At 52.6% G+C, this 18,672-nt stretch overlaps 3 protein-coding genes across 9 annotated transcripts in view; 1 reads left to right on the forward strand and 2 right to left on the reverse strand.

Annotated features, from left to right (window-relative positions):
• Nucleotides 1–2,716: 2,716 nt before the first annotated feature.
• FOXRED1 (FAD dependent oxidoreductase domain containing 1) lies at nucleotides 2,717–9,826 on the reverse strand. 2 transcript variants are annotated; one of them, XM_016204446.2, is made up of 12 exons: nucleotides 9,742–9,826; nucleotides 8,212–8,432; nucleotides 7,360–7,470; nucleotides 6,974–7,092; nucleotides 5,780–5,874; nucleotides 5,391–5,492; nucleotides 4,966–5,042; nucleotides 4,391–4,551; nucleotides 4,140–4,269; nucleotides 3,798–3,902; nucleotides 3,320–3,578; nucleotides 2,717–3,222 (listed from the first exon to the last, which is right to left on the reverse strand). In XM_016204446.2, the coding sequence occupies exons 1-11, from the start codon at nucleotides 9,824–9,826 to the stop codon at nucleotides 3,324–3,326; spliced, it is 1,461 nt and encodes a 486-aa protein (XP_016059932.2). In that variant the 3' UTR covers nucleotides 2,717–3,222; nucleotides 3,320–3,323. The 2 variants fall into 2 exon arrangements, with proteins under 2 accessions (XP_016059932.2, XP_016059931.2); XM_016204445.2 differs by having other exon boundaries at nucleotides 2,717–3,578.
• A 300-nt stretch (nucleotides 9,827–10,126) lies between these two features.
• On the forward strand, nucleotides 10,127–15,964 carry SRPRA (SRP receptor subunit alpha). Of its 2 annotated transcripts, none has more exons than XM_016204443.2 (14): nucleotides 10,127–10,333; nucleotides 10,944–11,027; nucleotides 11,321–11,484; nucleotides 11,669–11,829; nucleotides 12,086–12,236; nucleotides 12,353–12,506; nucleotides 12,732–12,823; nucleotides 12,926–13,044; nucleotides 13,186–13,272; nucleotides 13,536–13,708; nucleotides 13,794–14,007; nucleotides 14,324–14,487; nucleotides 14,569–14,667; nucleotides 14,813–15,962. In XM_016204443.2, the coding sequence occupies exons 1-14, from the start codon at nucleotides 10,217–10,219 to the stop codon at nucleotides 14,939–14,941; spliced, it is 1,908 nt and encodes a 635-aa protein (XP_016059929.1). In that variant the 5' UTR covers nucleotides 10,127–10,216; the 3' UTR covers nucleotides 14,942–15,962. The 2 variants fall into 2 exon arrangements, with proteins under 2 accessions (XP_016059929.1, XP_016059930.1); XM_016204444.2 differs by lacking the exon at nucleotides 10,127–10,333 and adding an exon at nucleotides 10,489–10,657 and having other exon boundaries at nucleotides 14,813–15,964.
• A 465-nt stretch (nucleotides 15,965–16,429) lies between these two features.
• SIRAL1 (SIR2 antiphage like 1) overlaps nucleotides 16,430–18,672 on the reverse strand; it is a 36,461-nt gene continuing 34,218 nt past the window's right edge. For 4 of the 5 annotated variants that reach the window (XM_016204437.2, XM_016204439.2, XM_087828528.1 and 1 more), the window contains one exon: nucleotides 16,430–17,287. In XM_016204437.2, the coding sequence (XP_016059923.1) occupies nucleotides 17,163–17,287 (125 nt within the window). In that variant the 3' untranslated portion in view covers nucleotides 16,430–17,162. The remainder of the gene's footprint in view (nucleotides 17,288–18,672) is intronic. The other variant, XM_016204441.2, reaches the window with a different exon arrangement.

The raw sequence follows: 18,672 nt of genomic DNA on the forward strand, positions 1-18,672 counted from the left end.
AGGTGACGTCCCGTGACGGCTGCTCATTCCTGACCCTTGGTGCCCCCGGGCTGAGCGACAGAACTGCGCGTCTGTCTCCGCGAGGCGGGCTCAGTCCGTCCGGCTCAGCCGCACTTTTCCCGCTGCCCGACCCACGGAGGCGCTGGTGAAACGACTCTGGGAAGAATGCCCGCCGGGTCACTCCCCTAAGTTAGGCCGCGTTTTGCTGACACGCGGTTACAGGGACCACCGGAGGAGCAGAGCGAGAGGCGGCGAGCGGAGCCGGGAGGCCGGGCAGCGGGAGAGGCGGCCGACCGGGCGGCCCTCCGCCGGCGCGAGCCGGGCTCCCTGAGCAGCTCCTTTGCGGCAGGATGGCGACAGCTGTCTCGGGCCCTCTCCACCGGGACCGGGCTCTGGGTGCCCGAGGCGGCAGGCGGCCGGCGGGCGGGAGGGAGGCGGCGGATCCGCGGGTGTGCCCGGGGCTGGCCCGAGCGCGGGGGCGGGGGCGGGACGCAGGTCCTGCGCGCCCCAAGGCCGCCCTCCGTCCTTCCCTCCCGGGGTCCCGGCCCCGCCCCGCGGGCCCCACCGTCCCCCCACCTGCTCGGGCGCTCACCTGCGCGGAGCCCGGCCGCGGGGCAGGCGGGGCAGGCGGTGCGGGGCAGGCGGCGCGGGCGGTGCAGGCGGTGCAGGCGGGGCGGGCGGGGCGCCGCCGGGCGCGGGCCGAGGGGAAGTGGGGCGGGGCCAGGGCGCTGCCCCGCCCCCGGAAGTGCCCGGGGCGCCCCGCCTCCCGCCGCCCCGGCTCCGCGCCTCCCGGAGCGCAGGCGGGCGATGCCCGCAGGTGGGCTCGTGGGCACCGCCGGAGTCACCGCGTGGGCAGGAACGCGCCACTGAGCCGCCGCCTCGCCGGGATGCCCGCCCCCCGCTCCCAGCCCCGCCCGCGACGCCCCGCTGCCGGCCGGAGGCTCCTCCGTGCGCGCGCGGAAAACCCGCTCAAACCTCCTCCCGCCTCCTCCCCAAGTGCCCGCAGCACAGGGTGAGGTTCGAAGCTGTGCCCCCCTCGCCCTGGACTGAAGATTCCCCGAGGCCCGGGGCCCATCTTCGGGCTCCAGGCGCAGCCAAGAGGCCCCCGGGGGAGCGGGGCCGAGCCCAGGGGAGGAAGGCTTGGCCCGCCCGGCGCTGCGCCGGGGAGGAAATGCGGCGATGGGCGCGGTGCTCCCGGCCGCCTCAACAGGCCCCGTGGGCAACATTCTCCCGTGCTGCCTCGACGGAAGATAACAGAGCCACATGGAGGTTTCCCCCCGACCCCATACATGGGGGTGCCTGTGGGGCACCTAAGGAGGCCACCTCACAGGGTTAACAGGGGTGTCAGGTTTGACCTGAGGGCCCCTACCCCTATGCCGCTGGCAGTTTCCTTCTTGTCCCCATGCCCCTGGCAGGTTCCGTCTTTTCCCCCAAGCCCCCACAAGTTCCTTCTTGTCCCCCAAGCCCCCACAAGTTCCTTCTTGTCCCCCACAAGTTCCTTCTTGTCCCCCACAAGTTCCTTGCTGTCTTTCTGCACCAAATTCGGGTGGCTCTTCCTCCTTGCTGGCTTTTCGCCGCCACCTGCCAGGGGCTTCTCACGCCACCTCACTGGCCGTACTTCTGCCCTCTCCTCCCTCCCTCCCCAGGTGATGAGTGAGACCCACCTCCATCTTTTGCTGCTTTTCCCCAACGGCCACTTTGGGGGTGGGGGCATTTCACTGGCTGTCTCTGCTCCCGTTCACTTCTCCCTTCTAAACAGCGGCCCACACCTCAGACCCCAGAGGTGCACTTCCTCCTGGAACTTCCTTCCTCCGCTCTCCCGACCTACTTTGGCTGCATCCAGCCCCCACGTGCATTTATACTCTTGACCGTCCCTCCTCGGGCCAAACCCTCTGCCTGGCTTTTCTGGCCACCTCTTGAGTGGCCTCTTCTTTGGTTCATCCCTTAAAGGAGATGGAGTCCCTCCAGCTTCACCCCTTGGCCCCCTACCCTTCTGCCCTCCTGCGGTGATACCATCCTCACCCATTGTCCACATCTCTGCCTCAGTGCAGACCATCCTGAGGCCACAACAAATTCAACCGTTAGACATCTCTGCAGGCATCCTACAGGAACTCTTGGCTCAACATGTCCCAAACCGTACCGTTTTGTCCCTCGCAACTCCTCCCTGGTCTTCCTCATCTCTGTGAAAGGCACGGCATCCATCGATTCAGTTGTCCCATGCAGACTTAATTTCTTGTTGCTACTGTAGCCTCTTGGATGGGTACGCTTCTCACCACAGCGGCAGCCTTCCATCTGGCCTCCCGCTGTGACATCAGAATCTGTCCTCAAGGCAGGCAGGGTGATTTTTCAGAAGGGAAAATCTGATCATGCGGCTTCCATATTGAAAACCCTTCAGTGTCCCCTGCCTACAGAATGCAATCCAAGCTCCACAGCATGGCTCTTCAGGCCCTGGCCCGGATGCACCTCTTCCTTCGCTCCACGATCTAGCTAGTCCCTGGAATCTTGCTACTTCTTGGTCCCAGGACTTCATATATGGATTTCCGCCAGCCTAGAATTGCCCCCCTTCCCACTCTCCTCCCCACTTGCCCCTGCGTTCACTTTCTTAAGCTGTTCATCCTTAGGTTTGCCTGCTGGTGTATCTCGAATATGTAGCCCTGTACCTGGCCAACAGTTGGAACTGAACAAATTTTGAAGAGGAATGAACACATTCCTTCCCTCTACATCCATACCCCTGCGGAAGTCAGGCAAAGGAGGCCTAGCTTGCCAGCGGAATTTAAGAGGGCCCCTGGGAAGAGGAAGAGGAGGAGCCTATGCTCCTCCCAGCCTGGTGTCAAAGGCTAATGGGAGCTTCAAAAGCAGCTGCCATAGGGTGAAAAGAGGGGCAGAAAACTGGCAGGAAGGAGTCAGTCGCATTTATTGATTGATAATAAATTTGCACCAGGCTGCACCAGAATGCTCCCTGCCTGGACTCTGCAGGGATATGGGAAGAGGGGCAGCAGCAATCTTTCTGGGTTGGTACGAGGAAGGAGCCATCCTGGGCCATGGTGCTCAGGACCACTGAGGAGTTCTGTCCAGCTGGACAGCTTGGTGGGTAGCATCAGCCCAGGCCAGGGATCAGTTCTAGGGTCCCAGTCCCTCATTCTCTGTCAGCCTGGGCCTCAGGCATAGAACCGCAAAGCCTGTAGTCTGCACACCTGCCCAGCCACATGGAGACAGAACCACCTGGATGAGGGGAGGAAGGTGGAGACCTGGGCATGGTGCTGGCCAGGATTTGTGCCAGGGGTGACAGATGGGGAAACGGGGCCAGTGAAGAGCTTACAGGCTCAGATGATATTGTGCTCTTGGACCTTCTCTCCCAAGTAAAAGCGGCTGAAGAGGAAGGGGCTCAGGTTGATGGTCTGGAATTGCCCCTCAAGCATCATCTCGGCCACAGCTCGCCCCACGGCAGGGGCCTGCTGAAGCCCGTGGCCACTGAAGCCCGTGGCAAAGTACATGTTGACAACCAGTGGATGGGGGCCCACCACACCATTCTGGTCAAAGGTGTTGTAGTCGTAATAGCCAGCCCAGGCGCTCCGAACCTGCAGGTGCACAAGACGCTGGGTTCTCAGGAAGGCTTCGCTACACCCTACCCTCACTCCTGGTCAGGCATCAGCACCCTCTACCACTGCTGAGGAGGTCGATGAGATGGGTCCTTAGACCAACAGAGTCCTTAGCAGTTGTGAGGTAGATGGGAAAAGGCTGAGGACAGGCTTTCCAAGGGGACTGAGATGCTCCAGTATCATCTGTCTCCTAGTTACCTTCAGACTCTGAAAAGCTGGCACCCTCTGGGCCAAAGGGGGCCACACCTTGTCCTGGAAGAAATCATGGTCCACATCGAGGTTCCCTGGGTCTGGTTCCTCCTCCTGGAGTAAGAGATGGGAACAAGGGTTATATTACCTGGGACACAAGGACAAAGCCAGACCTCACTGACCCCTTTAATCAACCCCCTATGTAGATGGGGGATGGGAATGAGAGGTCCCAGTTGAAACCTGGAGGGGGCTGCAACATCAATAACAGCACTGGGCCCTCCCTAAAAACCCAACTCTTCAATGACAATTGGTCTGTCTCCTTGCCAGCACCCCCGATCCCACTTAGCTTACCTCAGTGGGGCTACAGCCACCCAAGTAGTTGCTGCCTAATCCTTCCCGGCGGAAATAGGCTCCACTGATGTCTGAAACGAATGGCGTCTCCAGGCCTGGTCCCTGGGGGCAGTGCCATAAGTACACATACCTGCCATAACCAGGGGGTTAGGAAGTGGCAGGAATAGCAACTCTTCCCTCCTCCCACTTAGCCTTTTATAGTGTTTCTTTTCTCCTCTCACCAACCTCCTCAGCTGCCCTGGGGAAGTCACCTTTTCCTTGGTTCCACAGGGAGCTTGGTGCCCTGAAGGGTACCAGGCGGCCCCTTCCCAATACCAGCCAGCTCTGCAATTTGCCCAGACCAGGCCCCTGCTGCATTGATCACGATGGCACATTCCACAGGCTGGTACTCCAAGCTATGGTCCATCTTCACCTGCAGGCACCAGAGAGAGAGTGGAGGGAGGGCCTGGCCCATACGCTGGCCACCATGATAGGTACATTTCTTCTTGAGCCTTAGTTTACCCACACTGGAAGTGGGTAGAATATCAAAATGAAAGTTGTTGCTCAGCTGGCATGGCTCAGTGGTTGAGCACCAACCTGTGATCCAGGAGACTGAGGTTCGATTCCTAGTCAGGGCACATGCCTGGGTTGCAGGCTCGATCCCCAGTAGGGGGCGTGCAGGAGGCAGCCGATCAATGACTCTCTCTCATCATTGATGTTTCTACCTCTCTCTCTCCCTTCCTCTCTCTCTGAAATCAGTAAAAATACATATATTTTAAATGATGGTTGTTACCCTTCTCATCCCTCCCTCCATTTTGTAAGGAAGACACTTAGGCTGGGAACTTACATGAACTTCATGGATCCTTTTCAAAGTCACCTCTTCCCCACTCATGGTCTCCACATGGCTAGATGAAGAGACAAAACCTGCAGGAAAAAGAGAATTAAATAAGCACTTGAGGCCTTGAAGAGGAAGGAGATGGGGATGCCGTTGGCTTCGCAAGGAAAGAAGGCTGGGAGCTTTCCCAGACACTGAAGCAGAGTAACTGGGATGAACGTGGCCACACTCGGGACAGGAGAGCACTGAAACCTCAGGCAGGTCACCGGTCAGGAAGAAGGCTAGTCAGGAGCTGGAGTCAGGATGCCCAGGACCAGCCCTACGGGAGAAGGCCTCCCCCCACCAACCCTTGGCCTGTGAGTGAAAATAAGACATGGCCTAGGCCTATGCCCTGGATGGCAAAGGATATAAGCAGTGGGCATGGGGCTCAGACTCACGTGTCACCTCTCCATGGCAGAAGAGGACCCCCATGGACTCGACCTTTCGCCGAAGCCCCTGGAGCAGACACCAGGGGTCAAACCAACCTTCACCCTCCAACCCTGTAAGGAAAAAATGAGGACTCATGAGGAGAGACTAGAGCCCTTCTCTCCTAGAGTATTTCCCACGCCCCCAACTCTACTTTGGGCTCGTAAGCTGGGGAAAGTCAAGTGGACCAACTGCACCAGTATCAAATTCTGCAGAAGAACAGAGAGATGGCATGGCCAGGGGAGGCCCTGCTGGTCAGGAGGGAAGTGTTTCTCCTTGACTTGGCTGCAGGGTGCTGAGACTTCCCACCTGAGATGCCCGCAACCCCTGATCCCCTCTGCAAGCAAGCCTCACCCCTCACCATAAGAGGCCAAGGCGACTCCGTCTGTGTTTATCCAGGGAAACTTGTTCTGCAGCTGCTCGGGAGACATCAGACACACTTTGGCTCCTTCCTGCCTGAGAGAAACATGTGGATCTGTGTGTGTATGTGTGTGTGTGTGTGTGTGTGTGTTAGAGAGGATGAGTGTGCAGAAGCAGTACACACTCAACTCCACAAGTGGGGATTCTACCTCATTTATGTCCCTCTCTGCCCCAAACTCCCCAATTTTCTCTACTTGCTGAATGGGTGGAGAACAAGCCTCCCAGGCTCCTCAGCATCTGATCCCTTCTTCCTTTCCAACACCCTAGTCTCCCATTGGCTGCACTAAATTCCGTCAGCCCCTCACTATTCCATGTCCTTTCACAACAGGGTGAGCGGCTCCGTTCCCTCCACTCTGCCTGGGAAGCCTTCCTGCCCATCTCCTGGTACAATCACATCCTCTGGGAATGTGTTGCCCAAGGGCGGCAACACAGGTGCTGAGAGCACACTTGTAAGCCAGACTGCCTGGTTTGAATCCCAGCCCACTTATTAGCTCTTTGTGCCTTGATTTTCCCACATGTAAAATGGAGATGTTCTGATGATCAAATGAGTTATTACCTGTGAGGCATTTAGGACATTACCTGATATCACTAGTGAGACTTTGGAGACATGTTTGTTGAAGATGTCTGCTCTTGACTGACCATGATTATCAATGAGGGCAGGGCTGCCACATCCAGCCTGCAGTCTAGTTTTAGTTTTACACATGAGCCATACTCATGCATTTATTTTTTTTGTTCATCGCTGATTTTGTGTTTCGATTGCGAGTTGAGTGAGTGCAATAGAGACTGGATGGCCGGGAAAGCCTAAAATACTTACTATTTGGCTCTTGCAGGAAATGCCTGCAGATTCCTGGGCCCCTCCTGAGAGATTCTGATTATTAGGTCTGGGATGTGTGCTAGGTGGTTCTTATCATCAGGCAATGCAGGACCCACTGCAGCAGCACTCTGTCCAGATCTGTATCACAGCCTTAGCCTGGGGCACTGAGGTTCTGCATGTCCCTGCCCTTCCTGATGGACTGAGGTCCCAGAGAGTAGGGACCTGACTTATCAGCTCCATCACCCCAGTCCTGACTTGATTTAAGGCTTTACTGCATGCACATGGCTGGGAAGCGACTCGAGGGCTGAGCCAGGCACCCACCTCTGCACTTTCACATTGTTCTCCATGATCGCAGCACCCTTTTCTGAAGCCAGTAAAAGGTAACCTGAGGGGTTGAACTGGAGGTCCAGGGGAGGGTCATCGACTACCGCCAGGTAATCCTGTGTGCAAAAAAGCTCCTCAGAGAAGCTGATTCACAGAAGGGATAGAGAGCATTCCTGGCTTCCACACCTACAACTCTCAGAGCTCAGGACCCTAACCCAGAGAGAAGTCTTCCTCTAGGCACCACCACTCAGAAGAAAACCAGGGGTTTCAATTCCCACCTGCCTGAACTGCTCCTGCTCCGTTTCCCCTAGCCAGCTGGGCTGCTCCTCTCTCTGGGCTAAAGGAGGGGTCACCACCCAGCCCCCAAATCTCACTGCACATACATTGATGTTCCGTAGAAAGTCAACTGAAAAGAGGGAGAGCTGGATGTTCTCAGGCAACGAGAACTGCTGGCGGATCCCGCCCACGGAAAGCCCAGTAGAGGCCCGGGAATACTGTGGAAGACAAGGAAAGTTGAGGTAGACCAGTACCCTGCCACACAGGAGCAGAATCCTGTCACAGAAGCTGTGAGCCATGTGCTAAAGTTTAAGGGGAGGTTTGCAATCTTAGAGAAGCAAGTATATCTATTTGTAGGTTTATAATCTAACAGGACCTGACATGGATAAACCCAGATGCAAGCCATCCAGCAGCCCAGAGAGGACAATAGTTATAAAAGTTCTCATTAGCAGATGTGCAGAGCAGAGTCAGTCATCAAGAAAGGGCTGGTCACAGTCGTACAAAATGGTAATGGCCCAGAAGTCTAAGGGCAGGAGGTTAACATTTGATCCACAAATTGGAAAACAGGGTATGGCCAAAGTAGCGGGATTTGTGGCTGGCCGGCCGTGGCAACAGAACAGCTAGTGCAAAACCTCAGAAGTAATGGAATGTAAAAGGGGGTGGAGATGGCTGTTTGTATTCATTATAACTTGAATGCAGGCTCTCCTGGCCAGACCTGTGAGATCTCAAAAGATCCAACATTGAAATTTGCTTTCAAAAGTCAAAACCTTATCATCAAGGTCCCTAGTTGGAGGGAGGAAGAACCTGGGACTATTTCTCAACAAGGTCCAAAGCACTGTCCCTGCCCTTTGGACCTCCAAAGATTGAGAGGTCTTTTCTCCCCTTCCCTTGTCCCTAGAGTCCTTAGTAAAACCCAAGTCTAAACCCCACTCATGACTCTGTCCTACCCCATTCCTCACCGTGTGGTCCCGTTCCACCACCAGCACCTTAATGGCACCTCGTTGCTTCTCCAACTTCTTCAGCCAATAGGCCACGGACAGGCCAAGCACCCCACCCCCCACAATCACCACATCCGCATGTTCAGGGGGCAGGTGGCTGGTGTCATACAGTGGATTCCAGGATCCTCCAGGAAGAACTGACTGGATCTTCTTCTTAATTTCAGACACCTTTCCAGCCCAGTCTGTGGGATGCAGTTATGGTCAAAGAGGTCTGTACATTTCCTTTTCAGACGGTAGGGGATAGAGGATGAGCACAGGAAAAGGTGGGCAAAACTGACACTGAGTTGGCAGTCGCCACTGTCATTCTCCTCTCATAAGGTCAACATGTACTCAGCAGTATTCCACAGCTTTGCTATATGGAAACTGCCATCAGTCTATCTTCCTTTTCATGCATCATGCCCAGTACAAGATTCAACTTCCTAAAATTAGCACTCTATTCTCTCTCCCTAGGATAGGTGACTTACACATATTTATCTCCTGTGCACATCTACCTCTCTTGTGAGCCCCAGGCTCATATACTCAACTGCATCACTGCATCATCATCTCCACTTGGATATCCTTGGCTTCTGAACCAAGAGGTCCCAGAACACTGTGAGCTGCAGCAACCTCTGAAGCATGGTACCTCTGAGAGGCACCTTACCCTGGATATCCGTCACCTCCAGCAAATTTACATTCAAACTTAAGTTCTGATGACTATGCCTTTCAAATATTTCCCCAATCTGTCACCTTTTTTATCTCTGCCACCACTGCCCTAGACCAAACCACCATAATCTCTCACCTAGACTAATGCAAAAGCCTCCTGTTCCCACTAATTCCCCTCTTGTCCCCCCAACCCCACAATCCTTTTCTGCATTGCAGTTTGACTTATCTTTTCTGAACACAATTTAATCACACACCCTCTTGCTTAAAAGCCCTCCGATGGCTTTCCATTACTCTAAGGATAAAAGTCCAAAACCCATAAACATGGCCTGGGAGACAATGCACAACCTGGCTCCTGCTCGCCTGTCCTCCCCACACTCCAGCCCCAGCCCCTTTGTTTCCTTCATGACTCCTTATTCCTTATGGACAGTTTGGGGACTATCCACAGTCTTGAACTGATCTAGAAAATCTTCCCTCTCCAGCTTCACTTCAGGCACCTCCAGGACACATAGGAATCCTCGCCTTCTCTTCTTCCCTCCTTCACGGTCACAACACTCGGCACAGCCGGCTGCACGCGGGCAGGACGGGGCGCGCGTTCGTGCAGCCCACGAACCAGCCTGGTCTCAGTTATCCTGGTGAGAGGCGAGGCCGAGAGCGGCCTAGGGGTTGTCACACCTGGGGACCCACACACCTGCCGCGGCTCTACAAGCTCCAGCGGGCAAGCGTACCCCCTTCTCCCAGCTGACCCACTGTCTTCCCAGCGGCAGCCGGGGTCCCGAGTCCTGAAGGTCACATGGCCGGAGACTGGGGGTACCCCACAACCATGATACCCTCCAGCGCCCTCAACTTTACCCGGAGTCGAGCCTCCACTGCGTGTGCTTAGTCCCCGGCCCATGCGGCCTCGGCCCGCACAGAGCCGCACCGCGCCTCTAAACATGGTCCTTCTGAGCGGGGTCTCTGAGCGCGACCCTTAAACCTGGCACCGCCCGCGAGCTGTCACTGCTCCGCGCCGCCGGCCATCCCGACGTGCGCACCCATTGGCCAGCGGCCACTCTGGGCCCCGCCTCTCCGGGCTATAGGCCGCCCGTCTTCCTGTGACCGCCCAAGAGCCCCGCCCAGGCCTGCCATTGGCCAGATTTCTGGCTACGTCAGTGCCGCGCGCCCTCAAGCGGAGGCCGGTAGGAAACCCTAGGCTCTGAGCGGAAGTGCGGCTGAGCCGGTTTCCGGGGCCGCTGGTGTGACGTGTCCCGCGCTTGGCGCAGCAGGAAGTCGGGGCGATCGCGGCCTCAGTTCCCGGCGCCGGCCGGGCTCCTTTCCCGCTGCCGCCATGCTCGACTTCTTCACCATTTTCTCGAAGGGCGGGCTCGTGCTCTGGTGCTTCCAGGGCGTGAGCGACTCCTGCACCGGACCCGTTAACGCGTTGATTCGTTCCGTGCTGCTGCAGGTACCGCCCCCGCGGGGTCAGAACTCCGGGCTCGTCCCCCCATCCGATCCATAGCCCCCCTGGACCGATCCCGCGCCTCGCTCCCACCCTGTTCGCCCCGAGGTTGGCCGCTGGGCGGTAGCCGGGACTCCACTTCTTTCTCCCGCCCCCGTCGGGCAGTCTAGCAACTTTGCGGCGCCCCCTCCCCCTCGCTTTCTGGGACTCTAGCAGGGTTAGGCACTTAATTCAGACTTAACCGTCGTTCCCTCCATTCGCCCCTGGTAGCTTGGTTTTCTGTTTCGAAGAATGAGTGAGATAATGGATGGTTAAATGCCTTTTAGAACTGTAAGTAGTGTACAGCTGCTAGCAGACCTGATTGTTTCTATGACGACTACTTCTCTTCTGGCTCCCGTGTGTCTTGCCACTGTCTCACCTCTGCCCTCAACCCCCACCTTGGTCTCTCCTTTTCTCCCTGGTGGAATGCTACAGAGCAGTGCCCCAGCATCCTCTTGTCTTGAGACAGGTTTGACTTTGGGGGAATGTTTGGTTCTTTCCCAAAGGTAATCGTTGAGGGGCCCAAGGCTGGGTTTTCTGGGAATAGTCTGAACTCCGAGACATACTCTTTTTCCAGGAAAGGGGAGGCAACAACTCCTTCACCCATGAAGCACTCACACTCAAGTATAAGTTGGACAACCAGTTTGAGCTGGTGTTTGTGGTAAGTGGGGGTATTTTAGAGGGACAAGTGCATTCTCAAAGTAGTCCTGATTATTAAGAGAATCAAACTGATTAATTGCAGAAGGTGTTATATGATGAAGTAACTGAGAAAACAAGGAGGGTGAGGGTAAAAGGAAGAAACTCTGGGGCCCAGTCAGAGAGCTTGGCTACCCCTCAGGTCAGGGACACCTGCCAGATGGCTTAGCCAATCTGGAGGCCTGGGTTGAGTTGCCTCAGTCTGTTCTGGGATGGCATGTAAGCAGATCTGTCAGCTCTGTTTCTTTCCCTAAACAGGTTGGTTTTCAGAAGATCCTAACACTGACATATGTAGACAAGTTGATAGATGACGTGCACCGGCTCTTTCGGGACAAGTACCGCACAGAGATCCAACAGCAAAGTGCTTTAAGTCTACTGAATGGCACTTTTGATTTCCAAAATGACTTTCTGCGGCTCCTTCGGTGAGAGGCCTCCCCTCCCCAAAGTCAGTTTCCATGACTTGATGAGCCCCTCCGTTTCTGAGGCCTGTTCAGGGGTAATAAAGTGTTTATCGAAAGATGCTTCTAAATTTGCTGCCCTGTTCTAAATTATCCTCTTGGTGTTAGGGTCCTTTCTCTGGACTTGAACCATTTTCTTTCTCTTTAGTGAAGCAGAGGAGAGCAGTAAGGTCCGGGCTCCAACCACCATGAAGAAATTTGAAGATTCTGAAAAGGCCAAGAAACCTGTGAGATCCATGATTGAGACACGGGGTGAAAAGCCCAAGGAAAAAGCAAAGAACAAAAAAAACAAGGGAAACAAGAAAGAAGGTCAGTTTGAGCTCCTTGAACATATGGGGCATGAGAAGTTAATGTGGCACTAAGCACTGAAGTGGTTCGCTGTCCTTCAGTTTGTCATTGCCTGTCTCCCTCACTCAGATGCCGCCACCCTTGCTGTCATCCCCAGTCCTTTTGAGCCCCAAGATGTTTGCTCCTAGTTTCCTCTTTAAGGATTTGGAAGATTTTTCCGCATTGTCTATTTTGTTGGGATCTGGTCCTTTTTCTCCAATGAGTCTTCTTGTAACAGGTTTTGACGTCCCTTTGGCTGCCAGCAAAACAGTTCCTGCAGAAAAGTCAATGGGGGCTGATAACGGGGTAGAACTTTCCAAAGAGGAGCTGATACGGAGGAAGCGAGAGGAGTTCATTCAGAAACATGGGAAGGCTGTAGACAAGTCCAGGTGAGCATTCTAACCTTTGCCATGTTGGGGGCAGGGGCTTTCTTGTCTCTGTATCTTGGGCAGATGTTTCCTCTCCTGCTTCTCCACCATAACCCTCTGTGCTATAACCCTTTCAGCAAGTCCACGAAGTCAGATGCCCCGAAGGAGAAGGGCAAAAAGGCGCCTCGGGTGTGGGCACTGGGTGGCTGTGTTAACAAGGAAGACCTGGATTATAGTGCTCCTACCACCAACGGGGCCCCCGAGGTTGCCCCACCTGAGGACATCAACTTGGTAAGAGTCAGCAGGGGCCAGACTGAAGGTTACTGTTCAACAGAACGGGGAGGAAGTAGAGAGGAGGGCAGTACCTTGAATTTCTTTGAGCCACGGAGTTTGTTACATTTGGAGCTTCCCAAATCAAAGAAACTGAGCAGTGTAGACGGTAAATCCTGGGCTTTTTCCCCCTCTGAAGCTTTAGTATTTCTAATCCTATCGCTTTCCTTTCCCCGTACCCTGCAGATTCGAGGGACTGGGCCTGGGGGGCAGCTTCAGGATCTGGACTGCAGCAGCTCAGATGATGAAGGAGCCGCTCAGAACCCTACCAAACCTAGGTAGGGCATTTCAGGTGGTGGGTGATATGTGTGGCGCCAGAACGGATGAGGCTCGACTCCTGCCCACTGGCTGTGTGTATCCGTAATCTCTTGTGCCTGCAGTGCTGCCAAGGGGACTCTGGGTGGCATGTTTGGGATGCTGAAGGGCCTTGTGGGTTCCAAGAGCTTGAGTCGGGAAGACATGGAATCTGTGCTGGACAAGATGCGTGATCATCTCATTGGTAAGTTCTAAGGAACAGGTGCAGTCGTGTTTATGGGGTGGGGATGGTGGAGAGTAAAGCAAGCTAGTTTCTTAGCTGTACCATAAGAGTTGTTGAATGTCGACATGCACTCACATCACTCCTGTCCCCCTCTCTCTTCAGCTAAGAATGTGGCAGCAGACATTGCAGTTCAGCTCTGTGAATCCGTGGCCAACAAGTTGGAAGGGAAGGTGATGGGGACCTTCAGCAGTAAGTATCATTGGCCTTCGTGACTTTTGGCAAATCCCTTAGCTCTAAAGCTCTATGACGTAACTTAGACTTTAAGAGTTACTAAGAGGATTAAATGAGTTAATGTTTGTGCAGTGTTTATTAGGACAGTATCAGATACGGTGTGAATCCCCAGGGCAAGATCCTAGTATCCAAATCCTAGTTCCCTTAGCTCAGAAAGGTGTTGGTGTTCTTGGAGTACATTCCTTGGGATTCATTGGTACACCACCTCCTCCCCCTTTCAGCCGTGACTTCCACAGTAAAGCAAGCTCTGCAAGAGTCCCTGGTACAGATTCTGCAGCCGCAGCGTCGTGTAGACATGCTTCGGGATATCATGGATGCCCAGCGTCATCAGCGCCCTTATGTTGTCACTTTCTGTGGGGTTAATGGAGTGGGGAAGTCTACTAATCTTGCCAAGGTCAGTGCAGTACTCCTCTGACCTTTCTTCACTATATCTTAGCAACTCTGGTTTGAGGTGACAGTTTCCTTTGTGTCTTTTGCAGATTTCCTTTTGGCTGTTAGAGAATGGCTTCAGTGTCCTCATTGCCGCCTGTGACACATTTCGTGCCGGGGCTGTGGAGCAGCTGCGCACACACACACGACGTTTGAGCGCCCTACACCCCCCTGAGAGTCACGGTGGCCGCACCATGGTGCAGTTGTTTGAAAAGGGCTATGGCAAAGATGCAGCTGGCATCGCCATGGAAGCCATTGCCTTTGGTACAGTGCACAGGAAGTGTGGGAGCTTGTCTGGGCCCCTGTCCTTGGGTTTTTTTAAAATATGCTGAGGATCAGGGTTACCCTACCACCAACTTACTGCTTGGTAGCAAGTCAGAATTAGTGACTTGCCATGCTCCGCTTTGGGTACTAGGTGTAGTGTAGTTCCAACCAAAGTTAATATATACCAACTGAAGAAACCTCTGTTTCCAAGAAAGTAAACCGACTTTTAACAGCCAGGCTAGGACTTGAGATGAAGCTGGAAATAAGTGTGAGGGACAATCTGGGAATTTTGAGTTGACCACTTTTCTCTCTCCAGCACGTAATCAAGGCTTTGATGTGGTGCTGGTGGACACAGCTGGTCGCATGCAAGACAATGCCCCTCTGATGACTGCCCTGGCCAAGCTCATTACTGTCAACACACCCGACTTGGTGCTGTTTGTGGGGGAGGCCTTAGTAGGCAACGAGGCCGTGGATCAGCTGGTGAGGGCATGGTTCTCTTTCCAACCTCAGTTTTGGTTGGAAAGGTGCTTTTTACACTTATACACCATTTCTCCTTTCCAGGTCAAGTTCAACAGAGCCTTGGCTGACCATTCTATGGCTCAAACACCTCGGCTCATTGATGGCATTGTCCTTACCAAATTTGATACCATTGATGACAAGGTAAGTATGAATGACACAGGATGCAGTGTGAGTGGGAGCGGTGGCCATCCTTCACAGGAGTGCTGAGGCTGCATTAGCTGCAAAGTTTCCTGTTACTAAGGGTGCAGAGGGTCCTTGAGCTGACTGGGTCCCTTTTCTACTTCAGGTGGGAGCTGCTATTTCGATGACCTACATCACAAGCAAACCCATCGTGTTTGTGGGCACTGGCCAGACCTACTGTGACCTACGCAGTCTCAATGCTAAGGCTGTGGTGGCTGCCCTCATGAAGGCTTAACATGCTCTTGCCCAAAACCAAATCACCGCTTCCCCCCCAGTCCCTGTTCCTGTATCAAGAATGTGCTTTAGAGTGTGAGCAACTTGTCTTCAGTGTAGGAAAGGCAGAGTGAGGGCAGCTCCTGGGCGTGCAGCTCCTCCTAGCCCCGCTCTGTTCAGTCCACCTCCATCTGCAAGGAGGGCCTAATCATGTTACAGTCACTGCCCATTGCCTATACCCACCCACCCCCCACCACTGAGGTCCTGCCCTTCCTACTCAGGCTCCCGGTCACTCTGCCTATAGACTCGGTCTCATTACAGCTTTGACTAATGGTCGGAAGATCCAACACTAGAACTTTGCTAATTAGTGTGGTCATTGGGACATCTGAGCATCATAAGCAGTTTGAAGCCCCAGCTCCATTAGATTAAGAAACTTCCAGAGCACCTCTGGGTCTTGAGTGGCACCTTTCCCCAGGCTACATAGCTTTCAGGTTCCTGGGCCTGGGTGACACCCACCAACCACACTGTGGCAATGTATGGCCCGTTCTTAATTGCTGCTAATTCTGATGATGACCCCATCCCCGTTGTTTCCCTAAAGCATCAGCTAGGCCAGAGGGATTTGTTACAAATGAGCGAAAGGAGAGTCCCCTCTTCTCTCAGAAAGAAGGGCAGCGAGCTACAGTGTTGCATTGGGCTTCTTGGCCTCCGAGCTCTTGCCCACGCCCAGAATCCAGGTGTAAGCTTTGCATGTCCCCTTTCTGGGAGAAAACCATCTGTCAGAAGGTATCACGTTGCCCCTCCCTGTTATTCACCCCGAGGGACCCTGGCTTCTCCGCCTCCTCTCTACAGTGCCTGGTAGACAAGTGCTACATTGAATACAAACCTTGTTGAGACTTGTCCTGTAGCTTGGTATTAAGGATGTGCTTAGTGCAATAAGGTGAAGGCTGTCTGCCCAGAGAAATGCATAATTTATATATGAGAAAATAAATTTCATAAGTAAATGGCCTTTTAGTCTTGGAGTTACTTTATATAGGATTCAAAACTATGGTTCCACAACACACTCACTGGGGTTTGTGGTAAGAAGGGGAGCAGCAGGAATTGATGATGATCTGAGGAATCCAGTAAAATGGCTCTCCAGAGAATGAGATCACCCCTCCCCTGGGGAAAGGAGCAGGTCTTTTAAAATTTAAATTGAGCCCAGCCAGGTGTGGCTCAGTGATTGAGCATCAACCTAGGATCCAGGAGATCATGGTTCTATTCCCAGTCAGGGCACATACCCAGGTCTGAGGCTCGATCCCCAGCGGGGGGCTTGCAGGAGGCAGCTGATCGATGGCTCTCATTATTGATGTTTCTATCTCCCCCCCTCGCCCTTCCTCTTTCTGAAATCAATAGACATATTTTTAAAAATATTAACAAAATTTAAATTGAGTTACAAAAATTGGGCTTGTCAGTCAGTACCTTTGCAGGTTAGTTTTCTAAAGTGACAAAGTAGAACCAGGGCCCTGGGAAGTCAATGAACAAGCTTTTAATACAGTTCAGGTATGTAAAATACACTGTAAGATCTAGAAAACTAGAGCTTCAAGTCTTGTTTTAGAAAAAGCCATACGCTTAAGTGAAAAACCAAGTCTAGAGTACAAAACTGCAGCAAGGGCCACGGCGAGTCCACGCATCTATAGCCCGAGTCCATGCATAGCAGCAGCCTGTGCACTGGACACCACCCAGTGTGCATGGACGCAAGCAGCGTGTCCAGCCTAGGGGTGGGTGGGAGCTGCATCTGGGTCCCATTGTCACCTGGGTATTCTCAACTGGAATAGGCCACATAAGACCAAGAACCGGGAAAAAAATAAAACCAAAAAAGATCAAGAACTGGCCGCCACAAAGGATTAAGTTGGGACGTTCTCCCTACTCCACGTAGCCCCAGCCTTCAACTTCTGGGTTTTGGTTCTTCCTCAGAGCTGTGTTTGTTTCTCATAAGTTTACTGTTAAACACTGTCCACGGTAGGGCCTTACCGCTTGGTCTAATGGTGCCTTCTGTAGCCCTCATGTACTAAGGTCTGTGGAGAGAAAAGGCAGAAAATAAAAGTTTCACAAAAAAATTTTACACATCGAAAGCTGCAGATACTCAAGTCAACCTTAACCAACTTTAGAAAACAAGACATAAATACCAGGAATCTTGTAACGGACTTGATAGAAAAGTACAGAACCCTTCCCAGGTAGCAGTTAAGTCATTACTCTCCCAGGTCTCAACTAGGTCCTAGGGACACATTTTCTGTTGACAAAGTGGAAAACAGTAGAACAGGAAATAGTATACCTCTTATTTCACTGTGTGCTGCAGATGAGCCGTTTAGCTGACCTTCTCTCACCATCCCTGCCAACAGAATGAACATCAGTATCAGCTGTTGGACTAAAAAGCCAGAACAATTAATAGAAAAAAACAACCAAAGGGAGATGAATGCACATTTTCTAACTAAGGGATGGCATTATTAAGTACTGAACGTATTACAGACACAAAGATGTGGTGGGGAGAATAAACTAGTCTTCAAACGATTGTATTAAATAACAGAAATAGTAAGGGGCCCAAATGCACTGACACTGCTTGTAAACAAAATGTTTACATGGGCAAAGTGTGTCTGCTGTCCCTAACTAGTCTAGAAGGCCAAGTTCAAGGGGAAAAATTAAGTCTGACCAGGGAAGGGGCGGACCGTGCAGGAGCAAATTCAACCAAGCAGAAGAGAGCAACGTCACAGATACTCCCACAGTATAACATGCCACACGTGGCTGAGTTTCACATTTAATAATTCTGTTCCTCTGTCACACTAATTACACTTCAACTACTCACGGCCACATGTGACTTGTGGTTATGGTACTGGATGGCAAAAATTATAGTTCTATCACTGCAGAAAATTCTATTGGCGAGCACTGGGGTAGATAATGGTGTAGGAAAAAGTGCCACACATGGAAGAAAAGACTGGCCAATTAGCGTACAGATAAAAGCACTCAAACCTACAAACTGCTCCTTCCCTCTTGGAAAGCACCTGAGCAATATTTATTGACCTCTAAAATGTTCATGCCTTCTGACCTAGTAGCTACACTGAGAACTCATCTTAAGGAAATTACTGGCAAAAGGAAAAATTGTATGGATGAAAACAACATTCATTGCAACAGTTCTTACAATTAAAAAAATAGGAAAAAATTATAAATTAGGTATACTAACGGCCATGCTGGATTATAACAGTCATTAAAAACAGCGGTTATGACAATGAATGCATAAATAAGTGGGTAGAACAACAAATCAGCATTTCTCTCTCCCTCTAAAATCAGTTTAAGAGATTTAAAATAAAACTGAAAAGTGGTTATGAAACTAACAGTGAAATGTTCATTTTCCCTGACTAGTCTAGCCTGCACTATCCCATGGCTTTCAGGCTTACAGCTCCTGCTATAGATATGCTAATTATCTAGAGGAATTCTGTGTGAGGTTTGAGCTTTTGCAAGAACAGCCCCTTTAAGGCACCTTTCCCGTAGAGGTTGGGAAATATGTACAAAATAATGATTGTTTATCAAAGATTTACAGAAGCCTCAAGACTGGACTCAGATGGCAGGGGTGGGGGAGTGAGGAGGGAGGTGTTCAATGGACCAACTAGGAACAGAGAGACAGCGATTTCATGCTGTTCCCTTGATCCCAGTCTAAGCCTAGCTGTCCACAGGCTCCTCACCCACCACTTGCCTTGCCCCTCTCCTCCCACTGACATAAAA

This window comes from Miniopterus natalensis, chromosome 20 (assembly GCF_054644295.1).
Source record: "Miniopterus natalensis isolate mMinNat1 chromosome 20, mMinNat1.hap1, whole genome shotgun sequence".
Lineage (NCBI taxonomy): Eukaryota > Metazoa > Chordata > Mammalia > Chiroptera > Miniopteridae > Miniopterus > Miniopterus natalensis.